The following is a 25,438-nucleotide window of genomic DNA, read 5'->3' as shown; positions in this document are numbered from 1 at the left end:
AAAAAAGGAAAAATTGCTTCTAATAATCTCACCTTTAACCGATTTGCTGTTAATAATCCCACGTTTAGATTATTATCTAATAATCTCACCTTTATAGGGGATCTTCTTCTATTGGTCCCTTATGACCGGTAACCTGAACTTTAGGTAAACATTTTTTTAATTTTAATTTGAGTGACACATGTCACTTAATAATTGGTCAAAAAAATTCCTGTAAAAAAAATAAAAATAATTGGTCAAAAATAATTTAGTCAAAAAAAAAAGAAAGCCTAATTTTAAAACCCAGCCAGCCCCAACGACCACCCTAACCCCAACCTCCGGTGTCCTCTCCTCCACCGCCGAACCCCATATCCACCGCCGAAACCTCCATTCCCACCCTTACCTAGCAAAAACAGACTCGATTCCAACCCCCACACCCACGAAAACCATCGAAATGAACCCTTAACTTCAATGAATAAAAAAAAAATCAATGAACCAATTTCAAGGGATGGCTTGAGGTTGAATTTGGGTAAGATTTAAGGGCTTTTCGGTGGTTGTTGAAGGTTAGAGGGTGTTTTAGGCGGTTAGAGGGGGGTTTCGGTGGCTGGGTGGGGTTAGTAGGATGGTGGTTGTAGTGGTTATGGTTGTTTCAAGGGTGGTATTCGAGGGGTTGATTTTGGTCATCGGGGGTGAACTCGGTAATGGGGGGTTCCGGCCGGCCGTTTTCGAGGGTTTATGGTGGCGGCCGACCGGTTTAAGGTGGGGCTAGGCTATGTTAGGGTTCACGGTGGGGGTGGGTGGGGATAGGTGGTGGGTTTCGTTTTTTCATTTTTCAGTTTTGTTTTTTTTATTTTTTCAGTTTTTTTTTAATTTTATTTTATTTTTTATTTTTCAACCAATTAAACAATAACACGTGGCATCCTAACCTTTCAAAACCGGTCACCAACAGGTTCAGGACCAATACAAGATCACTTATAAAGGTGGGATTATTAAATAATAATCTAAAGGTGGGATTATTAATAGCGACCTGACCAAAGGTGGGATTATTAGAATCAATTTTTCCTAAAAATAATCGAAAGTTAGGATTATTTAGAACAGACAGAGATAAGTTAAGATTAGTTTTAGCAATTTTTCCTATAATCAATTCCTCTCCAACTTCAAAATAACAAATATAGGTGTGTCATCAAAAGAATATTATTTCAATTTTTAATATCAAGAAGCATAGGTAACGATCTCATTACATATCCGTACATGATTAGTTGATTACAGCATAATACACGAGAATTTTTTCACAAAACCGTCACCAATTGGTGACCGTCAGTTGGTAAGTGCAAATTACAAGTAGCTAAATTCTACACCGTAAAGCCCTATATTACACAGCCAAAAACAAATGAAATAAAATTTAAAAATACCAAACCATATAGACCAGTAATGACTCATGGTAAGAGAGAAAATTTCCCTTTGACGCCAAATCTGATTGATAACTCTGTGATGAAAGATGAGGACAAGGAACAAGACGAGGACGAGGAGAGCACAAGCACGGAGCTATGGACAGCAATCTTAAAAATTCCATATGAATTTGGTACTCAATAAGAGAATTCATGACCACGAATTGAGATGTACTTCTTAACCCAGATGGCAATATCTTCAGCACAAGCCTGGGCTTGAGGGGTCTTCAGAAGCATGTCAAGGGTTGCAAATTCATGGACTGCATCTTTGTATTCCAGAACCGGGGCATCCACATTAACTCTTCGCAACTCCTCTGAGTAGGCAATGGCCCGGTCTCTCATCCAATCATGTTCTGCCACTACTGTCAGTGTCGGAGGCATAAGTTTTAATGGAGGTCCTCTATTTGGAATCAAAGGATTCGCTGCAGGGTGGTCTAAGCTGAACTCATTTTCTGGCAGAAAGAGCTTCCATGCGAGCACACACATAGGCTTATCATAGAAGTATGAATTGGCCAACTTTATCTCTGAATGTGTAGGGACGCTGCCGATAAAGAACGGGTACATTAACACCTGTGCTACAACCTTAACAGGGTCGAGCAGCTTCCCAGATTCAACAGCTTTCCTAGCCACATAGTCCGAAATGTTTGCCCCACAACTAACACCAAGGAGAACACATCTGATGAACAAGTATTTGTATCAGTACTATAAAACTCAAGTTAGATAAATAATTGCAGCATGATCAATTTAGAAACATATATACCCACTCCTCTCCCAAAAAGAAATGAGACTTTGTTCTATAAAAATTATTTAGAGATAATGCAGATAAAGTTCAAGAAATAAAGCCAAGATAAACAGCTAAAGTACAATAACAACTAAAAACAATGATATGTATATTAATTTATTTTTTAAATGAGTACTTCAGTTGAGATTATCATCGCACTTCAATCCAAAAATCTAGCAAATATGTTTAAAGAACTTTCATATGCAAGTTAGTGGCAACCGCCATGTGATTTGAACTACTCTTATAACCTAAAGTACCCAGTGTTAGAAACCCTCGACACTGGTCCAACACTCAGACATGGGTGGAATACTTCAGTATCCTTCAATTTGGGCTAAATTGGTGGAATTCTTCAATATCCTTCAATTTGGGCGAAATTCACTGAAAAATTTCACAAAATAGCATTATAATTGGGCACGTACCCATGTCGAAGGCTAGTACCCAAGTCTAAGCAACATAGGTGTCAAGTCTAGAGGACAAGCTTAGCAATTTCTTTATTCCAAACATGCAGAAAGAGAAAAATAAAAAACACTTCTAGCATATTTGACACCAATCTAATCAATTAAACAAAACCTTAAACAAACCAACAACCTTTCGATACAGACTCTAAAAGAAATTTGTTGTTGATGACATCAAGGATATTAAAAAGATAGAACTAATAGTGTTGGTTTGGGAACATCAGGCGGAGAAGATGCATCAGTAAGGAAAATAGAAATCAAGTCACAGCAAGAGTGCAGAACCAAAGGTGACTTGGGGAAGGAGTTGAGAAGGATGTAAAAAAACTGGGTTTGCAAGAGCATATGACATTGGACATAAGGGAATGAAAGGAGAGGATCATGAATAGCGAGTACAAGGTTCATATAAGCAGCCTCGTCTTTGGGATCAAGACTCTGATTATTCCTACAGTTGTTATAACTATTCATGTTCTCAAATTAGATGGTCATTCACAAGAATCAATATTATCACGTAGGATCTTGCTATATTCATTTCAATTTGTATTTTCATAATATTAACATTTTTATATTATTCTACTATGAGATTAGAGATATTAATGGTCAAAATAATACAATGGGAACCATGCAAATTGCAAACAGAAAGATCTTTAAAGAACGGAGGGGGTATACATCCAGAACTGCCATCACTACACAAATCCTAGAGAGATAATTACCACTATCAAGAACCACAGAAAAGAAAACCACTGAAATGGGAATTTCATAATTACCAAAACAGCATGTCTGGAAAAACAATTGGAAAATGCTTCCTAGAAAAAGAAGAAAGTCAATAGTGTCATTCAGCATGTATTGAACCCTTTTCAGATAGCATATTTATTTTTCTCATGCTCTGCTTCATGAACATTAAAAAAAAAGGGGAAAAAAAAAAACAAAAAAAAGAAGGGAAGCATAAAACTTCCATGCCCACAACACTAAGGGTTACACGCCCTATGGTTGATGGTTGACGGCAAGCATCTGTGCTAAAGCACATTAGGCTGGGCTAGAGTAAATGAAACAATAGCAAAGTAATTTGCAGATATAAGAGGCATTTTTTAATTGTATCATAACAGACCCCTTGTACAAAATAAACTCAAATCAATCACTGCAACTATGATAATTAAGTGCAAAACAGATAAAATCTACCTAGCAACAGTAGCAACATAATAAACTTAAAAACTTAAGATTTTCAAACCACTTAATGGAATCTATCCAGTTGAAGTGGTAGCAAATACTATATTTTTTTTTCCAGGACTTTAAGGCAGTTATTACGATAAAATCTAGCAGCCAATAAGAATGAGACATGTGATCCCCTTTCATGGAGTACTTAACAGATTTTGACAAGTGTAGTAAGGATTTATCATTCTGAATTTATAAGATTTAAGTTATATATCATCTCTATATAAAGTAGTCATTTGAAAAAAAAGCTACATATACGGTAGATATTGGAATTATGTTTAAAGTTAAAATGACGTGACAAGGATATGGCATGGGGCACATGCAATGTACCCCAAGTTTTGTATTTCAACTTTGAGAAATAATCCTTACAAGATTACATTTAATGCTACAATATTACAATTCCAACCCTAAAGACCCTTACAGCTGCAATCTTGTATGAACTTAATTCGTGAGTTAATACGAATTGATGATTGTCACTTGTGAGAATTGACAGAAAGCGATCACAGGCAAATTCCGTAGTCATAACCTCCAGACGCTGTCAACAATCTAGCCTCTTCAGTTCAATGATCTCATTTAGTTCTCTACTTCTCTTCATCCTTTCCCTTCTTTTTGTTTCAGGCAACTACAGAGTAATATGGAGTACAGGGCAGGTGGGCCCGTTCAACTCCTTTTTACTGTATTTATTTTAAAAAGTTAAGTGGGTGCCCTACCAAATTACAGTGAAGGGATTCGTGTAATAGTGGGACTTGTTGGCAATCTGTTATTTTTTACCCGTACATTAATTTGACAAGTATATTATATAGAATAAAGGAGCACCTCTCCTACAAAAGCAAGGCATCTCCACCTCGCATCTAAGCTCCAGAGGCAGAATTAAGGTATCCACAGGCATCTAACGGGAATATCAAATTAAGCTATGTTCTCTTCACCTTATTCTAGATAATTTTCCCTTAATCTTATACAAATCAAACTAGACCAGAAAAATTCACCAGAACTTATTTCTGTTTTTATTTTATCAAATACCAATTTGCTCTATATTAAAAATTATAAAAATTGGATATTTGAAATGTAATCGGTAAGAGGAATGTGACAAGCATGGTCATACCCTCATAAAGATGAATGTGACAAGCATGGTCATACCCTCATAAAGATGAATGTGACAAGCATGGTCAAGCTTCTGTAAAATATTCAGAGATTAGATCAGAAAAAAGACCAGACCTTATTCTAGGTGACGAGTACATAGCATTAGTTACTGTTCTTTTATGTCTTGATCATCTGCGATTGTCTCTATTATAGTAATAGTCCAACTAATTGGCTTTCATTCCAGTTGTGAGTTTGCAACCTTATAAACCCACTAATAAATTCTCTCTAAGTCAGTCCCTGTAGTCCCAGACATGGTGTTTAGGGGTGCGTCAGTGATATCAAAGCTTTAGGGAAACAGTGAGCTTAAAAAAACACCCAAACGAAGCCTTACCAAATCTATACAAACACAACCTGGATATTAAGGAATCACGTGATACACTTGTGCATGGAAAAGATAAAATTAAAATTGAATTAGACAGTGAGGGGCTTGAGAGTTGTGAGAAGCTGCTTGTGCTTTTGAACAAATTAGACAGCTTCAACAGTATATATACGGTCCAATAATCTATAAAAGCAGAGGTCAGACTTCAAATTAAGAATTTCATACACCGTTAATAGAAGAGGAGGCTTATTTATAGTCTGCTTTTGAAATACAGACCAAAACTACTGTGGAAAAAGAGATAAGAGCAACGTTCAAGAGAAAGGACATGGGTGTCCTTCCAAAAGACCATATAAAGGGAAAAGGCCAATATGCTGCCAACTGTACACAGCAAAAGCAGGAACCAGAACCTAAATTTAACTTCGGATTGAGGTATCTCAACGATGAAGTAGGAATAGAAGCTGCAGCGAAAAAAATCAGCATTTGATAAGGTTACTCCAATACAAGTTAGAAAGGGTTTGGAGAAGTCTGGACACTTGACGAATTGTTCTAAAAGAATTTTCAACAGATAAAATAACACCAAAAAGTTCCCGATAATTTTTCTATTCTACAAGAAAAATTTTATACCTTCATCTTATTTGGCTAATTGCCACAGAAGGGTTGAAAAGTACTTCAGTAAATACTGCAGTACACCTTTTAATACGGCCTGCTTTCAATAGTAAGACAACGACCAACATAGCCTTCCTACACCAAATGATGATTCAGGTCATATGTGAAGCAGGTTATAAGCAACGAGATTTAGGGTCTCAGCTCTCAAGGGACAGAAGGTATAAAACCAGAAATAAAGGATCTTCAGCAACAGCAGGAAGTCTAAAACTGCAAACAAGGCAGGCAACAACACAAACCCCAGTGCAGGGCTACAAAGCAAACCAGGTTTAATATTGGGATTAACAAGACCTGCAGCCACGTAGCAAGGGATGGCAATGAGTACGGTCTACTAAAACCCGGACCTGAACCCGGAATTATTCATCCATATCCATACCCAACCTGGACCCTTAGGGTCTAAATTTTGAAAGCCTTACCCAAACCCTATGGGTCGAGCAGGGGTCCAATTTGGGTCCTTTAGCTACATTTCTCCCCAAAAGTTTTAATCGTCTATTAATTAGCGTACGATTGTATGTAATATCATTGCTACCAGAGGTTGCTGCTGAATATCGCGGTATTCTAGATAAACTTGGAGTATCAATCATAATTAGGTAGTGTCCGAGAGCCACCGTTCTTTCCTGGCCAATACCCGCTTGTGCAAAAATTTAAACTAAATCATGAGACGTGATCGATTATTAATCGATTTTCAAACTTCTTTATTTAATAAATATTGCGCAGTCTGCATACGGGTCTGGGTAGGGTTTGGGTCAGTAAGGCTGAGATCAAAAACATTATACCTGGACACTTACAATACTTGATCCCACCTAGAACCATACTCTACTCAGAAACATAGGGTCTAAAAAAAAAAAGAACCATACCAATATTTTTGAGTAGGGTCCATCAAAAGGGTTCTAGAGCCCTGTCATCTAGATGAAATTCTTAAAGTAAGGAATTTGAAAGAAAGAATAGGCTTCTTCTGCCGGTAAGCAAACTTCAAATATTGAAATACTGGAAGCAATTTTGGTAATAATATAGCCCCTCACTTCATTTGTTTTATGCCTTAAGAAACTTAAGATCCTAATAATAAATTGCCAGTTACCTTTAGGCTTTACCAATGAGTCAGTCTAGTCGAACATCAAGACCCCTGCAGCACCCTTATTTCATTATTTAATACTAATCTTAATTGTACAATTACTAAATATTAGTGAATATGCTTTAAGCAGGGTTTAGAAGGTACTGCACATGCAATGAAAGGGTTTAAGACCTGTATTACTTAGATGATTGTAAAGGAAGAATTCCTCTTGTCTTCGAGAGGAATCAAGCAATTACTAAGCTTTGTACATTATCTAAGGTGTGTACATAAGTTAGCATACCTATGAGATTGCAACACAGAGGTAAACTACAATGACAACCAAATCAATTCATCAGCAAGCTGATTGAAATCCTATAATTAGCTCAATGCATCTAACAATCACAGTAAATTGTTTGTTGATTAAAAATAGATCAAAGTAAGAGAAGGATTACATACAACAAGAAACTAACCTGGAAGGGTCGGCGTGTGCAGCCAACCAAGGCTCCACCATTGACGCACCAAAAGTATCAGCAACAGTTTGCCGAAGAACATCAGATTTCTTGGTATCGCCACCAGCAGCACCGCTGCCACCAGTGCCTCCACCGCCAACGACACCACCACCTCTACTGATTAATGATTTGCTACACTCTGCCAAATTCGCCGTTTTAGCAAGCCAATTCAACACCTTCCAACCATCCTCAAAAGCAGCCGGGTACCGATTCTCCGGCGCTAACCTATACCCAACAGCTAACACAATCACATCACAATACTTGGCAATCCGGCGACAGAAGAAATCATTAGCAACAGAATCACTACTCCCACTAACAAAACCACCCCCATGAAACTGCAACATAACCGGTAATTTCCTCAACTTATCACCCTTACTATGCTCAATCGACGGCAAATAACCTCTATATCCCCCATTTTCAACACCCACATTACCATAACTACTCCTCCTCTGCGAATTATCCCCATTGCCCAGATCAACCGAAGACGGTCCAAAACTATTCCTCCGATGCAAATTTGATCCAGAATCTTCCACAATCGCATCAACCCTTCTATTAGAAACCCTAGTTTTCGACCTGGGTTCCGACGAAAGAGCCGTCTCAGGGAGGAATATTCGGACGGAAAGAGAGGTAGAAGGATCAATGTGTATATCCTTGGTCGCAACACCGTCGGTAAATACTGGATTTGCTGCTACCACCGATTCATCAGGCCGAGTTGTGACACCAAAATCATTGTGTAATCCTCCATTTACCGAATCATCCGCCGTGTTCTGGAAACGATTCTGAAGGCGGTGTTTCAACAAGAATTTGAAGAAAACGCTGTATAACTTCACCGCTACGCTTGGCATCCTCTTTCAATCTCTGATTTTCCACCCTTTCTCTTTGTTGATCTTATCTTGGAAATCTGAGATTCAATTTTTTTTTTTTTTTTTTTTTTGTTGATAATCAAATTCAATTCAACCTACATTGAATATTCTTCTGTTATACTTGTATTATTTTGTTTATGGGGCACTTTGTGGATGATTGAAGATGTCCAAAACTCCAAATCACAATCTTGTCATGTGTTCTTTCTTTCTATTTTTTTTTTTGAATAGTTCCCCCCAACCTACATGCTTCCGTAGTCATATTCAATTATGAATTATGCAACAAACAAAATACTACCTTCGTATCATATTATTTGAAACGATTAATATGAAATCGAAGTAGTATAAAATACTATGGAGTACATATTTTCTATTATGAATTTATGATTTTTCTATTTTAATCAATTTTCTATCCAAGGCTCCTTTATTACCCCCTCCGAGTCGGTCTCAGCCCAGCAATTTGCTGAGGTTAAATTTCCCAGCACGGGGTGTTTTGGTATTTTCGCATGGGCTTCATTTAACACCTTAGAAATTCCTTTCTTTTAAAATAACTATTTTGCCCTGTTTAAAAATTTAAATAGGAATATCTAAGATATTACCGCCACCGTGAAAACGGCTAAGGCAACCATCAAAGACACACAGCGGAAGACTAATTTCAAAACCATTCAAAATAAGTCAACTTGAAAAGTCAACCAACGAAAGTAAAGTCAAAACCAAAGTAGGCCCTTATTAAAACCGAACCAACTTTAAAACTTTTGCGTTAGTCATGCATGATAATAATATCATAAATAATTAAAGCATTAAACACATCATATACTTATAGAAACTAGCATGATTCGCTCTTCACTCATGCCCATTCATGAATATGCTTCATCACCTGAAAACCTCCTCTCTACTTGTCCCCACTTCTCGCCATTAGAAAATGGGTCGTCGTAGGGCCAAAGTAAAGACATGGCCAAACACACAAACACACACAATCAACAAAGCTGAGTACATAAGCGTAATTAAACACACTAACATGCTTTCACCTATCAACACACACTTACCTCATTGCACCTGTTTACAAGCACACACAACAATCAACAAGACACATTAACTAGACACTAAATAATTCATTTAGCGTTGATTACGCATCGAACGGGTTTCCAACTATACCTCCTCCAAATAAATTGAGGTTAACTGACACGGGAGCTAACCGTGCCAGCGACAAAACCACTCTTAGGTGGCGGAATTCCTGCGCATAATAATAAATAAAAAGGAATGTACAGCGTCCTGTACTCCATTAGAAGTTATGGTTAAATATAAAACCCCATAATTCCCCCCATTGTTCATACTCAAGGTATATACGTTCCAAGAGTTTTGGTGCGTAATCTCTTTCACTTTACGTTATTTACATGTTATTGGACTGATGACTCTCAAAGCATAATAAATCAATCAACCATAATTATTCAATCAACCAAACATACCAATTTAATTCTTGAATAATTAGTGACCACATATTATTTAATGTTGAACCCTTTTTAATTCTACCTCAGTGTCAAAGACACCGTAAACGCATAAAGCGCCAAAAATCCTATCCATCGGTGTTAAAAACACCTTAAGTGCACAAAGGCACCAACATACAATTTATCCCTTGTATACATAGACTTATATAGCTCCTTCCTCATGCTTAAAGCATCAATAAAAATTATTTAAACCATAATAAAATTCCTTTTCAATATTCCAAACATAATTAAACATGTAGTTTAATTAATCATGCATTCTAACATGCCATAAATAAAAAGTGTGGTTCAAACACTACATGCCCAAAATATAATTTTCCAATCCATAAACCATCAAAACTAATTCATGCTTCACAATTTAATCACCAACACCATTAATTCACAATTCCATACATAAACCTTAGCATGATACTACTTGTAATTGATTGAAATCAAGCCTGGCATGATTCTACATCATCAAAATATGCTAAGTACGCGAACGTACCTCAAATAAGCCCTTAAAGTAGCTGATTACACTACAACAATTCCCGAATTAAGTCTCTTACATAAAGGGACAATAATACTATATTAATTCTCCTTGTATACACAATTTCCAGCAACTTAAATTTACTTTAAACTACTTAAAATAATCTGAAACTTATTTAAAAACCCCTAATTAAACTCATTTTTAATGGGTAATCACACCCTTTTATTAAAATCACAATTATACTACTTTAAATAAAATTCCAGCATTTTAAACTAATAAAAACCCTTTAAAACTTCATCAAAATACATCTTTATACTTAAATTATCCATAGAAACATTAAATTATCTCTTACCCCTTTTAAACTCAAGGATAAAATTTAAAGCATAAAAAAAAACTTCGTTAAAAATCAAAAACTGCCCGAAAATCATATTTAGAGGCTGAATTTGGCCACGAGAGGATGGTGCTCACAACCAAAGGTGGTGAATATTTCTTAAAACGTTGTTTCCACATGGAAAAAACTACTTTTTTTTTGTATCAAAATCGGACGAGTTCAGAACCTGATCGGGATTAAAACGGGATTAATATTAACGAACGGAAATCTAATTATTAAAACATGAATTTACGTGTTCAAAATAATCTGGAATTAAGTTAAACTAATCAGTAGTTATAATCACCAAAATTTCAAAACATCATTATTATAAAAGCTCTAAATCAATTGTTCATAAAAACTCTAAAATCATGATTTTCAATAATTAAAAACCCTAAGTTATAAAATTTACAAAATCTGAAAATTATGACATTTTTAAAATTTGAAATTATAAAGTTTAATCATCAAAATACAATTTGATACTAATTAAATTAATTTCAAACAATAAAATCAAAACCCATAAATCAATAATTATAATTACACAAATTAATAAAACAAAGGAGAGAGAAAATACGACTAACCTTTTTTGTGTGGGAAATTTTTGGGATTCATGGGGTATTTATAGAGTAGATAGTGCAGGGTTAAATTTGGGCTTATAAAAATGTGGGCTTGAGTTATGGGATAGGGCTTAAGTTATGGGTTTTGGAATGAGTTATTCCAATAAGAGTATGTAAAAATAATTTACATTGCCCAATAATTAATAAACGTTTGGCCCAAAACATATTTTACTTTTATAAAACTTTATATTTAAAATACTTTAACCCTTTAAAATATTTAATTAAAATACTTGAGCCCTTGACAATACATTTTATTAATACTTAAATACTTTATAAAAATACATAAAAATACGGGGTATTACACTTCAACTTAAGATGTATGTATTGCTACTGTTCTATACGTATTAAAATACTAATATATAATATGCCTCCCCCGTTTCCCGTTGGTTCAATTCCCGCTTTTCCTTTGTTCTACTCTCTCTCTTCTCTGAAGCGAGCTCTGTAAAGCTGTTCATTTTCTGATCTCTTCTCTGATAATCTAAATATCGTTGAGCAATTGAAGTCCTTCAATTCTAAAGAAGACCTTGTGGATTGTTGGGGGAAGTGATTTTTGATCAAAAGTTCTTCGACGAAAGAAAATTTCAGAGAATTTCATGCGCAATTGATCGACGAAAATGAGGTGTCGAGGTGAGTCTCTGAATGATTATGTAATTACTGTTACAATTGCATGTGACTTACTTGGTTAGCAAATTTCAAGCTAATACGTTTTATAAATTTTTAAATTTTGAAATTTAGGTTGTTGTATGTTCTTAGGTTTCGTTGTTGATATTTTTGCAGTTGTACTAAATTTTAGGTTGTTGTATGACCTAAGTTTGTACTAAATTTCGATTTTATACAACAATTTAGTTGCTTTTTACTTGAAATGTCAATAAAAACTTAGCAGAATTTAGGGTTTCGTGATAATTTGTGATTAGGTTTGTGATAATTATTTGTGAATTAGGGTATTTACTCCTAAATTAGTAATAAGTAATATAGATTTTAATAAGACTTTTATAAAAATATAAATGACAAGAATTCTATTAGCAAGTAATATAGATTTTAATTGTGGTTGTAATATGACTATATTATTAATATAAATGACAAGAATTCTAATAGGTAATAGGTGTTAATATGGCATTTCTTTGCTCATCATTGAGATTATGGCACTGATATTGTTGTTTATGATGTTTAAGCATGCCTTGAAGTAGTGAATGAGGTTAGGTTTGCTCCTCCCTTTAGCTAATAAGTTAGGTTGTAGTGATTATGATTGTGTTAGGGTTTCAGCAATGATTGAGATCAAAGTAATGGCAGCTTTAGTTAATGGTTTTTTTAGTCTAAATTAATTCTGATTGTTCTGATTATCATGTTGGTTCTTGTTGTTGTTTTTTGCAGGTGGGAGTGGTGGGAGAGGTGGTAGTGTTGTGAGAGGTGGGAGTGCTGTGAGAGGAGGTTGGAGAGGTGGGAGAGGTGGTAGTGTTGTGAGAGTTGGTATTGTTGGGAGTCTTAGTAGAGGTTGGGTGGTGTTGGGAGAAGGGTTGTGAGAGATGAGAGAAGAGGTGGCGATGATACACCTTTTGATCCTAATTTAGAAGAGGAACCTTCATCTGAAACGTATTATGCGGATGATAGTGAAGAAGAAGAATGTTCAAGTAGTAAAATTCATAAAGGGATAAAGTTTCTTTTACCTTTTGCAGTAGACTAACTAACTATACTGTTGTTTTTCCAATGATTATCTATATTTGTTTTGTTTACCATTGTAGGTAAAGGCCAAGGGGAAGGCTAAGTTGGTGAAGCCGAAGAGCGTGATAAAAGACATTAATCCGATTGTTTACACGGTATTTTTATGAATTTTCTTTATATGTGGTTTTATTTAGTTCATTTTGATTGATATCAGTTGTATAAAGTATTCTGATGATCGTTTCTTATTATTTTTGTTTGCAAAAAGGATAATTCTAAAAGTGTAGGCGGTAGGCTAAAGGAGGCTGGGAAAGTTATCAAAACGTTCCAAAAATACGAGAAGATTGTATGTTTGTTGAGAAATTTGTTGTTTTGTTTTGAAGCATTAATTTGAGACATTAATGAATTTCCCTCTTGAGACATTTGGGAGGGTATTAGGCAAATTTGATGAAACAAAGACTCGAATAGTCAGAGACATGGGTTTTGACACATTATTTTATGTTGTTGGGAAGAGGTTACCTCGACAGTTGGCATACTAGTTGTGTACTCGGGTAGATGTTGATAAGAAGTGCCTTTGCACGACAAATGGGATGGTTTACCCTTTTTCTTCTATTCAGTTGCATTGGGTTCTGGGCCTACCTCACGGACGGAGACCGGTACCAACGAAGGTAGTTGATCAGGAGGTAGAGGACAGTTTGTGAATAAAGTACCGCACCATTTACAATTCTAGGACAGAAGGGATAACAAGGAAGACTTTGATTGAAGCTTTGGAGGCTCCATGTACTGATGAGGACGTGTTTTGGCAGCTTTTTGTGTTGCTGATGTTGAATACACTCAGTTTGACGACTTGTCATCGCATGAAGAAGAAACAACTGCATGCAGCTGCAGTTGCAACAGTGCTAAACTGTATAACCGGTGCTCTCTCATTTTGGATGAGTTATTACATGCGATAGCAAGCTTTGCTAAAAGGTTTTATAACAATGGTTTTGCCCATGGAAGTGGTGGGTGTACTTTATTTCTGTCGGTAAGTTGACACCTCTAAAATATCTGAATGTAAACCTTTTTTCATTCATTTAGAAGTCATAAAGCTGATGTTGATGTTTGTTTATGTAAAAGCAGTTGTTGTATCTTGATAGACTAAACAGAATTCACTTGAGTGGAATAAGTTTCTGAGGTTAAAAGTATAGACTACAAAGGAGATGAGCAAAGCTTGTAAAGAAGATCGTTTCCCAACGGGTGACTTGGAAAAAAGGGGGTAATTGGAATATTTATTTTGTTAAATAGCTAAAATCTTATAGTTGTATAAATATTATTTATTTATTTTTTACTTTGGATAGTGTCTGGACGTTTCGTATGGGGGGAATGCTGGTCACCCGTTGAAGGCAAATGACTGTTTTCCAGCTAAAAGGAAAAGAGAGGAGGCAGATGAAGTAGTAGCTGATATTCATGATGAGGATTTGCCATGGCTTACCATAGATGTGAAAACCAGAAGAACTCTGGTTAAAGAAGAGTATGCCTTTCAAAGGAAGAAAAAGAAGCTAGGAGGTAATTACATAATTTTCTCTTGTTATTGGTACGGTTTGGTTCATAGCGGTTCATAGTTAGTTATATAATTGTTTCATTTTTTTTGTTGTAATAAAGAAGTACCGAACGAGGACCCTGAAGAAGAAAGGAGGAAGAAAAGGTCTGGACAAGATGAGGTGAGTACAAAGAATAAGGAGAAGAAGAAGATGAAAGCAGAAGAAGAAGAAGAAGAAGAAGAAGAAGAAGAAGAAGAAGAAAGTAAGGATGACAACAAGAAAAAGTAGTCAGTAGGTAATGTCATATTATTGTGAAATTAAACATGTTTTCTAATTGGCTTTGTGTCTCAGTAATTGATTTTTTTTTAAATTGGTTATGAATTTGTAGAAAACAAGGAGGAGGAGAGCAATAAAGAGAAAGAGAATGAGGTGAAAGTGAACAAGAAGAAGAACAACAAGAAGAGGAGGAATAATAAGGACAACAAAAAGGGTGATGGTGAATAAATATTTTTATACTATTGCAACATTTTATTGTCATTTTTTAAATTTACATTGGCATTATGATTAATAATATATTATTTCAAAAGAAGAAATGGAGGAGGAGAGCAAGAAAAGGAAAGAAGATAAAGAGAATGACAATGAGCATGAGCTTGAGAAGGATCTTGAGAAAGAGCCTAAGAAGGAGCATGAGCTAGAGAAGGAACTTGAGAAGGAGCCTAAGAAGGAGGTTGGGCTACAGAAGAAGCATGAGAAGGAGCCTAATCTAGAGAAGGAACCTGATCAGAAGAAGCTAGATAAGGAACTAGAGAAGGAGGCTGAGAAAGAGTCTGAGAAGGAGCCCGAGCTAGAGGTTGGGAAGGAACTAGAGAAGGAGGCTGAGAAGGAGCCTGAGAAGAAGTCTGAAAAGGAGCCTGAGCTAGAGGTTAGGAAGGAGATATAGAAGGAGCCTGAGAAGGAACCTAATCTATAGAATGAGCTTAATCATGAGCAACCATCAATTGATCATGAATCAATTGACCAACCATCAACTGACCAACCAAGTCATGTCATGAACATTGAGTCCACAAGTGATAAGTCAGAACTAGATCAATCATTCATTGATGCGATTGTTAAAAATTTTGGTGTAGACCAGTCTTTGGTTGATGCACCTTTAAGTAGTTGGGCTCCCAGGTTAGTGAAAGCAAGTACCTGGTTGGAAGTCATGAAGCTGATGGTGTTGGTGGTGCTTTAGCATTTGATGTTCCAAAGGGGGAAGGTGATGTTGAAGGTGATGTTCATATGGGGGAAGGTATCCCTGATGTTGAGAACAAGGATGTTCCAAAGGGGGATGCTGATGTTCCAAAGGGGGATGCTGATGTTGAAGGTGGTGTTCATAAGGGGGAAGGTGAAGAGAACAAGGATGTTCCAACAGCAGAAGAGAAGCTACCCAAAGTGTAAGAGGCAAAGGCTAGTGAAGGTGTAGCCGATGCAGCAAAGGGGATATATAGCGTTATCCCGAAGAGCCCTGAGTATTGCGAAGCTTCTGCCACCTATGACTCTGAAGATGAATCACAGACTACAAATGTGCAGAACAAGAGGCACCAACTCAGTAGGAAACAGAGGAAGATATCAGAGCCTCTTATCCCTACCTATTTTGTATATCAATCAATGGCGGCCAAAGGGTATTCGTCGTTTTAGGGTACCTTTGCGTGATTATTTGGATGAGCACATGTCATTCAGCACAAGAAAGATTAGAAATGATGAGTATGTATAGCCTTGAAAATCTTTACTGTTGATCATCTTAATGTTGAAAATGTTTAATGTTTCCTTTCATTGTGTATATGATGCTTATATTCATGTGATTCGATGCAGGAATGAACCGACGTTCTTTAGTTGCGATGGTGATTATGGCAAACTTACTTTATGTGGCCATTTGATACATAATTTTGGGGAGGTCAGTGATCTGGTACGATGCTTAATTCAATTGTTTTCATTTAGATAATTTGTTGTTAGTAACTATAAATGTAATCATTGACAAGTGTTCCTTCTATAGTATGTCAGGGTTGCGGGACGCGTTTATGAAAAGGTGTGGGAGAGGCAATTCCCCGGTCGCAGCAGGAGATTTATGACTGATCCCGCATTTGCAGTTACCACTTATTCCTTTATTACCTACTTTTGATTAATAGATGTTGGTTTTGTATGCCCAACACACTGCCATATTGTTATTTTTAGATGTTGGTTTTGCAGGCCCATACCAATACCGAAAAGGTCAAAGAACTGGTGAACCTAGAGGTCATTAAGTTAGTAAAAAGTTACACTCACTACATGTACCCAACCGGGTCGACCAGAATCAATGTGGTATGAGTTTGTAACTATTTTTTTGGCTTTATATGTACTGTATGTACTCTATCAAAGGTCTACTTCTGTGTATGACAAGTCCTTTTGGGTCACAGATATTTATCCCAATTCTTCGAGAACACCACTGGTGGTGTGCTTCATTTTCAATTAACAGACAGGAGGTCCTTATTATTGATTCAATTTTGACTACGAACGCGGCTTCACGCAGAAAATGCGAAGTAGACCACCTGGTGGGAATAAAATGCATATAAACTTATGTATTCTAGTCCGCATATATTAATTTTAGAAGTAAGTTAACCAGTACTTCATTTCAGGCTGCAGCAATGGATCTTGCATTTCAGAATATGGACAAATATTGGCGAACAGGAACCATTTGTAATTGGCCAAGGAAATCCCTCAATATGAAAAGTCAGGGAGACTTGTAAGCTTCTATACATGTTCTTTTTCCTTTTCTTACGGGTGTACATACAACTTCTATCTTAATAATAAATAATCATTATAATTGCCAATTTTTATTGCAACCAAAAATAGCTGTGGAATCCATATGCTGATTGCGATTAAGCGCAACGCAGACAAGTTGTTATCGGAGATGGCCGAAGTGAGTTCGACTTTGTTTTGTCTTTTAATTTATTTTTAATCTGTAATATTGTTATTGTATCTTCTAATCACAATCCTAATCTTCCAGCTACCCGATTTGACATTCGAGAGGTCATGGGTTGTGTGTGAAGACCTTTTGTCAGAGTTTAATAAATCGAGGGAAGATGTTCTGCGGCTACTTCAACCTCCTGTCAATTGAATTTTCATTTGCTGATCAATGGTGGTTTGGTGTGTTTTTTTGGGAAGTAAAATTTGGGATTGAACATGGTTGGGAAAATGTTTACGAATTAACTTTAGAACTTTAGCAATTTGGAGTAAACCTTATTGGGAAAATGTGTAAGTAATATAACAAAAACCTACAAGAACTATAAGATACAATTTGTTTTGGAACTAATAATGAGGAATGATTTTGTTTTGTTCAACTAATTAGTATTTGTACATAGACAATGTACATAGACAATAACAATACACACTAATGACAATATTTGATATATGAATGATAAGGTCTATATCGACAACGACTTCTTATAAAAAGAAAGAAAACTTGGCCCCTTATACAATGAAAGCTGGCCTTTATCGGACCTTATACAATGTTGGCCCATATAAAACTGGCCACACTATAATGGATGGGATAGAACTAGGCCTGACAGAGCTCACCCTTGTATAAAACTGGGCCTTACATAGCTGACCCTTATATAATAGAGGGACAAGTAGAGGGTTAATAATAATCTTTAATAATAATAATGATAATAATAATAATAATAATAATAATAATAATAATAAATAATAATAATAAATAATAATAATAATAATAATAATAATAATAATAATAATAATAATAATAAAAACTGTCATTTTGGAAATTGAAAAGTATCAACGCTTGAACATATCCGATATTTAATAATAATAAATTCGACTACTACTACCATCCTAATGGTAATCCATCCTAATTTGTGGAACATATCTAATACAATAATAATATTACAAATAATAATAAGACCGATATCTAATTGTCACTAAAAATAGTATTAATAAAAGTACTCGTCACCATAATATTCATCATTTTTTTTATTTGTAATGACAATATTATTAATACTAATACTAATAATAATAATTATTATAATTTTGAAAGATTTTGATTTCGTAATGGTCAAAGGGAGTTCGTTTTACTGTCATCCTGAAAATGAACACTGTCAACGCTTGGCGGTCCGATGTTTAGTGTTCCCATGTTTGACAAAAATTCATTGCACCCAATCTAATTTCAGTTGTCATCCGGTGTTATTGGCATTCCCCATGTTGTTATCCTCTTTACTATTTAAGAATAGATTATATCTTTACATCAACACATTTTCATTCTTCTAATCTCTTATCAATCAAGCAAAAAAAATGGAGGAGGGCTATGAAGGTATGACATGCACTATCATAACCTACAAGGACCACATGATGAACCATCTGGTAAGAAGTACTTCACTTAATGTTATTATCAAATTATTTGTACTTGCATGTGTTATTTAAGGAACGATTGTAATTGTGTAGGCGCTCCCTGCTGACTGGAGAGATTTGCTTTCTCGCTATTCAAATGGAGTCAGGGTTAAACATGGGAAGACGGGGCGTGCATGGCATGTGACCCTCCTTGGGGCTGACGTTCCTTCTACCCGGTCTGTGTTCAGTGTTCAAAATTTAAGTTAGGTCTTCAAAATTGAATGGGGGCCGGATGCTGAGGCGGCCTTCCAGAAATTGAATGTTCACTTGCATTCCTTGCCGAGGCTGGTCAGCCCTTTGCCCAAAGAAGTACTCTACATGTACCTAGTCGTCTCTAATCATGCGTTAAGCGCTGTTCTTCTTGCTAAAAGAGACGGCTGTCAGCTCCCGGTCTACTTTGTCAGTCATGTACTGAAAAATGCCGAGTTGAGGTATCCCTTAGTGGAGAAATTTGGTCTTGCACTCTTCATGGCTGTTAAAAAATTGAAGCCCTACTTTTTGGCACATGCAGTCGTCGTTTATACAGATCAACCTATCAAGCGGCCACTGACCACCATGGAGTCGTCAGGCCGGATGATCAAATGGGCCATAGAAATACAGAGTCTCGAAGTTACTTTCGAGCCTAGAAAAGCAGTGAAGGGGCAAGCCTTTGCTGACTTTATTGTTGAGATGACTCGTCCCCCTGATTCTCGAGATCCAGACCAAGTCTGGAAGGTATATGTGGACGGAAGATCTACTTCAAATGGTTGTGGAGCAGGCGTCATATGTCAGTCGCCAGAGGGCGACAGGTACGAGTATGCTCTACGCTTCAGTTTTCAGGCCTCAAACAATGAGGCAGAATATGAAGCTTTACTAGCCGGAATCCGCATGTGCAAGGCGGCAGGGGCACGAAAGATAGACGCCTGTTCCGATTCACAATTGATAGTGAGTCAGTATAATGGCGAATACGAAGCAACCCATCCGGCCATGATCAAGTATTTACAGGTGGTACGACAAGCAGTCGGATCCTTTGAAGATTTTCATCTGACTCAAGTGCTTAGATCAGAAAACAACCAGGCGGATGCACTTTCAAAATTAGCATCATCCGCCTCTTGTGATACTCCTCGAACTGTTTTTTTGGAAGTAGTGGAGAAGAGAAGCATCGAGGAAGACCCTATTGGAATCCTAGACAGAAGCTCAACCTGGATGGATCCAATCAGGGCATATCTGACAAACGGTACCCTGCCGGATGATCATCACCAGGCGGCTGCGCTGAAAAAACGAGCAGCCAGTTTTGAAATGATAAGGGGAGAACTTCACAAAAGAGGGTACCTTCAACCCTACTTAAAGTGTGTCACTCCAGAAAAGGGACGAGAGATACTAGACGATATTCACTCTGGTTACTGCGCTTCCCATATAGGCGGTAGGTCACTTGCTCAACGGACAAGGCAGCAAGGTTACTTTTGGCCTACTTTAGAAGCAGATGCAATGGAGATGGTGAAAAAATGTGACAAGTGCCAAAGGTTTGGCAAACTAATTCACCGTCCGGCTACTGACCTCACTACCATTCATAGCCCACTACCGTTTGCTAAGTGGGGCATGGATATTCTGGGTCCCTATACGCCTGTTACAGGCGGAAGGAGGTACATATTTGTTGCAGTCGACTACTTCACTAAATGGGTGGAGGCGGAGGCTGTGAAGGGAATCAAGACGAAGGATGTAATTTCATTCATCTGGAAAAATGTCATCACCCGGTTCGGGGTTCCCATGTCTATGGTTTTTGATAATGGTCCCCAATTTTAGACGCCTGTTCTCAAAAGCTGGTTGGGTGACCAAGGAATTGCACACCACTTTGCATCAGTCGGTTGTCCACAAGCAAACGGCCAGGTAGAAGCCTTTAATAAAATCATCTCAGACGGTCTCAAGAAAAAGATTGAACGAGCAGGAGGCCTATGGGCGGATGAATTACCACATGTTCTCTGGGCCATTAGGACGACTGAAAAAGGGGCGACTGGAGAAACTCCATTCCTCCTAACCTATGGTGCGGAAGCTGTTCTTCCAATTGAACACTACGAGCCGACTCTTCGAGTAATGCTATATGACGAAGAGGCAAACTAGGAAGCCATGCGCCTGGCATTAGACTCACTCCCAGAAAGGAGGGGCAATGCTGTCTTGCGTCACGAAATTTACCGCCTGAGAATGACTAGATCATACAACAAAAAAGTACACATGCGTCCAATCATAGTGGGGGACTTTGTACTTAGAAAAATGGAAGCAGTTGGTAGGGCTAATGAGTCTGGCAAATTAACTCCCAACTGGGAAGGACCCTACCGAATCTATGAAGAGGTCAGGGACGGTACCTACCGTCTGGAAACACCAGACGGCCAACCGTTGCCTCGAACCTGGAATGTAGATAATCTTAAGAAATATTTCTTTTGAATGATGTAAATAGTCGAGGGCTACTTAATAAAAGTTTGATGTTTCATTCAATTTTGTACTAAGAGGGGCATGCCTACTGACAAACAGTCGGCTACTCTCCATGTTTAATTTTCATTTTTACCTAAGAGGGGCATGCCTACTGACAAACAGTCGGCTACTCTCCATGTTTAATTTTTATTCTTACTTAAGAGGGGCACGCCGCTTGTTCCACACAACCGGCTACTCTCCCATAACACAGTTCACCAAGAACTATCAAAGGCTCATGGCTAAAATGATCAGACCAGGCGCCAAGCCAACTGATCCAAATATAAGTTCAATTCGACCTGTCCCAACATTATAGCAGGCGTCCGACGGCAACCATCCAGATGAAATTCGTCGCAGAGAGCAGCTCCCTTTTGGGTGGAACATTGTTCTATAAAATCATTACACGACACCTATACGACTGTCTAACCAAGACAACCACGTAGCCGTTTCCCGGACAAGGATACCTCTTACTTAACTGACTAATCAGGTCAAACAAGTGTTCGCAGTAACCATCCGTGTCAACCAACCGACTGAACTACTTGGGATAAGAACAGTCGGTATCTTATGAGTTAATAGCTAACAAACATTGGCGAATAAAGGGGAACAACCGGTACCCACAGCTTGAAACCTCTACTACTCAGTCACTCGACGACTAGGTAACAATCATGTTTACTTGGTCACTCCTTAAAAATTTAGTATGAAACTAAAAAGGTGTTCATACAGCGCCTGTTCACACTAGATTAAATATGGCGGGGAACAGTCGGCCTGGACCGACTAGAGTCTCTAGCCTTAAAAAAAAAACAAAAAATCAAACAAGGCAGGTAGGAAACCACCTTCCTACTTGGTTGAAGGGGATCCAGTCTTTAAAGTGGCCGACTGATCGGTTATCCTGGAAACAGACAACCAGTCGTCCAGGGGCATAGGTGTCGTGACTAACTATCCGTACCTGTCTGCAACTATCGGCCATGTAAAACAGTCGGTATAGTATGCAATTGGATATCAGAGTTTCGATACTTAGCAAAGTTGAAACAAATTCTAAACGAAACAAATTTATATTAACAGCCGGCCAGAAGGACCGGCATAAATATTCATACCCCCGGCCCCTTGGCCGGGTCAAAGATACAAAAAGAAGTAAGACCGGCAAAATATCCAGAACCCCGGCCCCCTGGCCGGGTAAACAGAAACAAACGGCACGCGGGCCGTAAAAAGAAGACATAAAGCTTAAGAAGGGGGCAGATCTTCAATAATAGCAGCTGCCGCCTGGTCAACACTCTTTTTGCTGGACTCGGCTTCAGCTGCATCCTTCTTCGATGCATCCACCCCAAGCGGCACAAGCGCCACTACCGGCTCCTCCTCCTCCAACGCCTCGTCCTCAGCAGCCGCCAGGATCTCTTGATTATATCTATCAGAACACTAGCGGTACGTTTTTTCCCAGGAGGAAAAGTCGGCATTGGAGAAGAGGCGGCCCCAGGTCAGGCGCTGGATCTGAGCAGAGTCTTCCATCATCTCTCGGACCAGCTCCTTCTTTTCTTGCTCGGCCTTTGCCGAGAGCTCCTAAGTAAGACTCTTCTCCTGGGTCACCAGGCGTTCCTTAACGTGTGCTAAGGATTTCTCCAAGGTGTCGTATGAGGACATTTTTTGGCGAAGAGGTCTCAGCTCGGCCTTGAGATTGTTGATGGTCGCCTCCAGCTCACTATTTTTCTTCTGGGCCGCCTCTAACTGAGCCCGGATAGCAGAAGTAGCCTGCGCCTGATAATAAAGAATATGAATTGTCAAAGCCTCATTTTAGGCAATTTGAAACATTGCCTTAACATAGTCAGAGGCGGCCATAGCTTTTGCAGCCTTTACCTCTTTGTTCTTCTTGTCAAGCGGCTTGCAAAGGTCGTTCACTCGGAGCAGGGCTAAGTAAAAGGGAATAGGCGTCAGTTCTCAAACAAAAAACAGGCGTCCTGGAATACAAACAACCAAAAATATGCTAAGTATACCTCAGCAAGGACCCCTGCAATCCCGTCTAGGTCAGGGGTGCCGACACCCCTGACCGCCTCCCTCTCAGCCGGAGGGACGACTTTGATCATAGACTTGGCCACCTTGACCAAGTCTGGCTCCTGGGGGCCGGCTGCATCAAGCATAAACAAACGGGTTTGACCTAGTAAAGAAGGGAGCAAGTCTAAATTCATAAGGACAGCTTCATACTTCTAGGCGGCCCGATTGGAGTTTTAGAAGGAGTGGACGGCTGTTTCTCAACCGCCGCATGTTTCCTGGCAGTACTAGGAGAGCTCGCAACAGTCGTCCTCCGGGTCTTGGAGTCCGGCTGTTGGGAAGAAGAGGCTCTTGGAGTGCCCGTCTAAAAAAAAAAAAAAAACACTCGGTCAGTATATGCATAAACCCAACTCCAAAAAGAGAGTGAAAGGTTCGGAGCTCACCAAGGGCGCCCCCTTGTTGGGGGAGTCGGTTGAGGGTTGTTGTATGATGGAGGCGCGCAACATGGCCGCCGCAGTCTTGGAGGCGGTAATTTTGCTCATGGCGTCCGCTGCAAGAACAAATAACAAAGTTAATAAAAAGTCATAACAGTAATGCATGGAAAAACAGAGTATTCGACATGCCGGCTACCTCTTGAGCACCGACTGCTGAGGCCACAGGCGGCCAAAAAGTACTCGTCATAGAGCGATTTGAAGCTCGGGACGCAGTGCAGGGGTACTTGCTCTCGTACCCCTGTAGTAGAGTCAACCCTCGACTCTACTTTAAAGAGTCCTTTATCCAGGATCTCTTTCTTGGCTTTGGGGGGAACAGGCGGCATGCTGCGGCCGCTTGCAAGAAGAGGCGGATTCCTGTTCCACCTGTTGAAGCGCTTCTTCAGCTCTGTGTCTGAACTTTCAATGATAAGGAAGGTGCTTTGCCAATCCTTCCACTTGTTTGCTTTACCTCTTGTCATGAGGTAGCCTCTATGGCTCGTCAATTGATACCAGCCGGTACCGCCTGCCTTAGGGGTCCGGTTGAGGTAGTTCATGTGGGCAAAAGCCTCGAAGTTTGGCTCCACCCCGTGCAGTTCGCACCCGGCCACATAGCCGAGTACGTTGACCCAGGAGTTTGGGGCTAACTGCCATAACCCCAACTCATACCCATCCAAGATCCGCTGAACAACCGGATGTAATGGGAAGCGCAGCCCAGCCCTGATGGCCGCCTCGTAGCAGCCAAAGCAGGGGCCATCATAACTAGTACCAGCCGGCCAGACGACTGTGTCTTCTAGATCCGGCACGAAAACTAAAAAGCCGGGGCCCATTGTGTGGTTCGCAATAAAGCTCCCCACTCTCTCTTGCATGGCCGTGATCCGGCCCCGTGGGACAGTGCAGTAGTAGGGGGTATTTTTCTCTCGGTAAAAGGCGGATGGCTCCGCCCAATTGTCCCCCTTCTCAACTACGTGAGAAAGCCTCGCCTCTTGTAGGCGGTTGTTTTTCTCTTCTGTGTCCAGAGAAGCATGACCAGAAGAGCTAGACTCGGATTCGTCCTCTGACGAGTCCGAAGAGGACGACTCCTCCCCTTTCCCAGAGGGGCCCGCCTTCTCTCCTTCAAAAGGAGCAGGAGAGAATGTAGACTTGTCAACTGTAAAATGGGAAGGGGTCACTTTGACCCCTCCCTCAGAACTGTCGGCTTTCAAGCCGCTTTGGTTCACTTCCACATCTGGCGCCTGGTAAGATTTTTCACTAATTGGCACCCTGTGGGAGGAGCCGTCTGAGTTCGAGATCCTAACAGTCCTTTTTGTTCTGGCCATCATGTTCTACATAGACACAGAGACAGTCGGACTTTGTGTAAAGGGCAAAGATGGGTCCGGAAAAGGGCAGGCGGCACTCCTAGTCCTAGATTCAGCCGTCCTTGGTGACCGGCTGATCACTAACCTAGGTCGTGTCGTGTGCTTCCGTGGTGCCATTCCAAAAAGAATAAAATAAAGAGAAAATTAAGAGTAAGAGAACCGACGGTTACCTGAACGAGTGAAGTTGACGGAGTTTTGGAAATCCTGTGTAGTCGGCTTGTCAGAGCAGGCGG

At 39.0% G+C, this 25,438-nt stretch overlaps 1 protein-coding gene across 1 annotated transcript; it reads right to left on the bottom strand.

Moving 5' to 3' along the window:
- Positions 1 to 1,154: 1,154 nt before the first annotated feature.
- Positions 1,155 to 8,676, bottom strand: LOC110699140 (probable carboxylesterase 11). The gene is made up of 2 exons (XM_021876633.1): positions 7,513 to 8,676; positions 1,155 to 2,100 (listed from the first exon to the last, which is right to left on the bottom strand). Exons 1-2 carry the CDS (start codon positions 8,394 to 8,396, stop codon positions 1,563 to 1,565), a joined length of 1,422 nt encoding a protein of 473 aa, XP_021732325.1. The 5' UTR covers positions 8,397 to 8,676; the 3' UTR covers positions 1,155 to 1,562.
- Between the last annotated feature and the right edge of the window lie 16,762 nt (positions 8,677 to 25,438).

Source organism: Chenopodium quinoa, unplaced genomic scaffold (assembly GCF_001683475.1).
Source record: "Chenopodium quinoa cultivar QQ74 unplaced genomic scaffold, ASM168347v1, whole genome shotgun sequence".
Lineage (NCBI taxonomy): Eukaryota > Viridiplantae > Streptophyta > Magnoliopsida > Caryophyllales > Amaranthaceae > Chenopodium > Chenopodium quinoa.
Note: the sequence above shows the minus strand (reverse complement) of the source record. Positions and strands in the feature narration are given on the sequence as shown.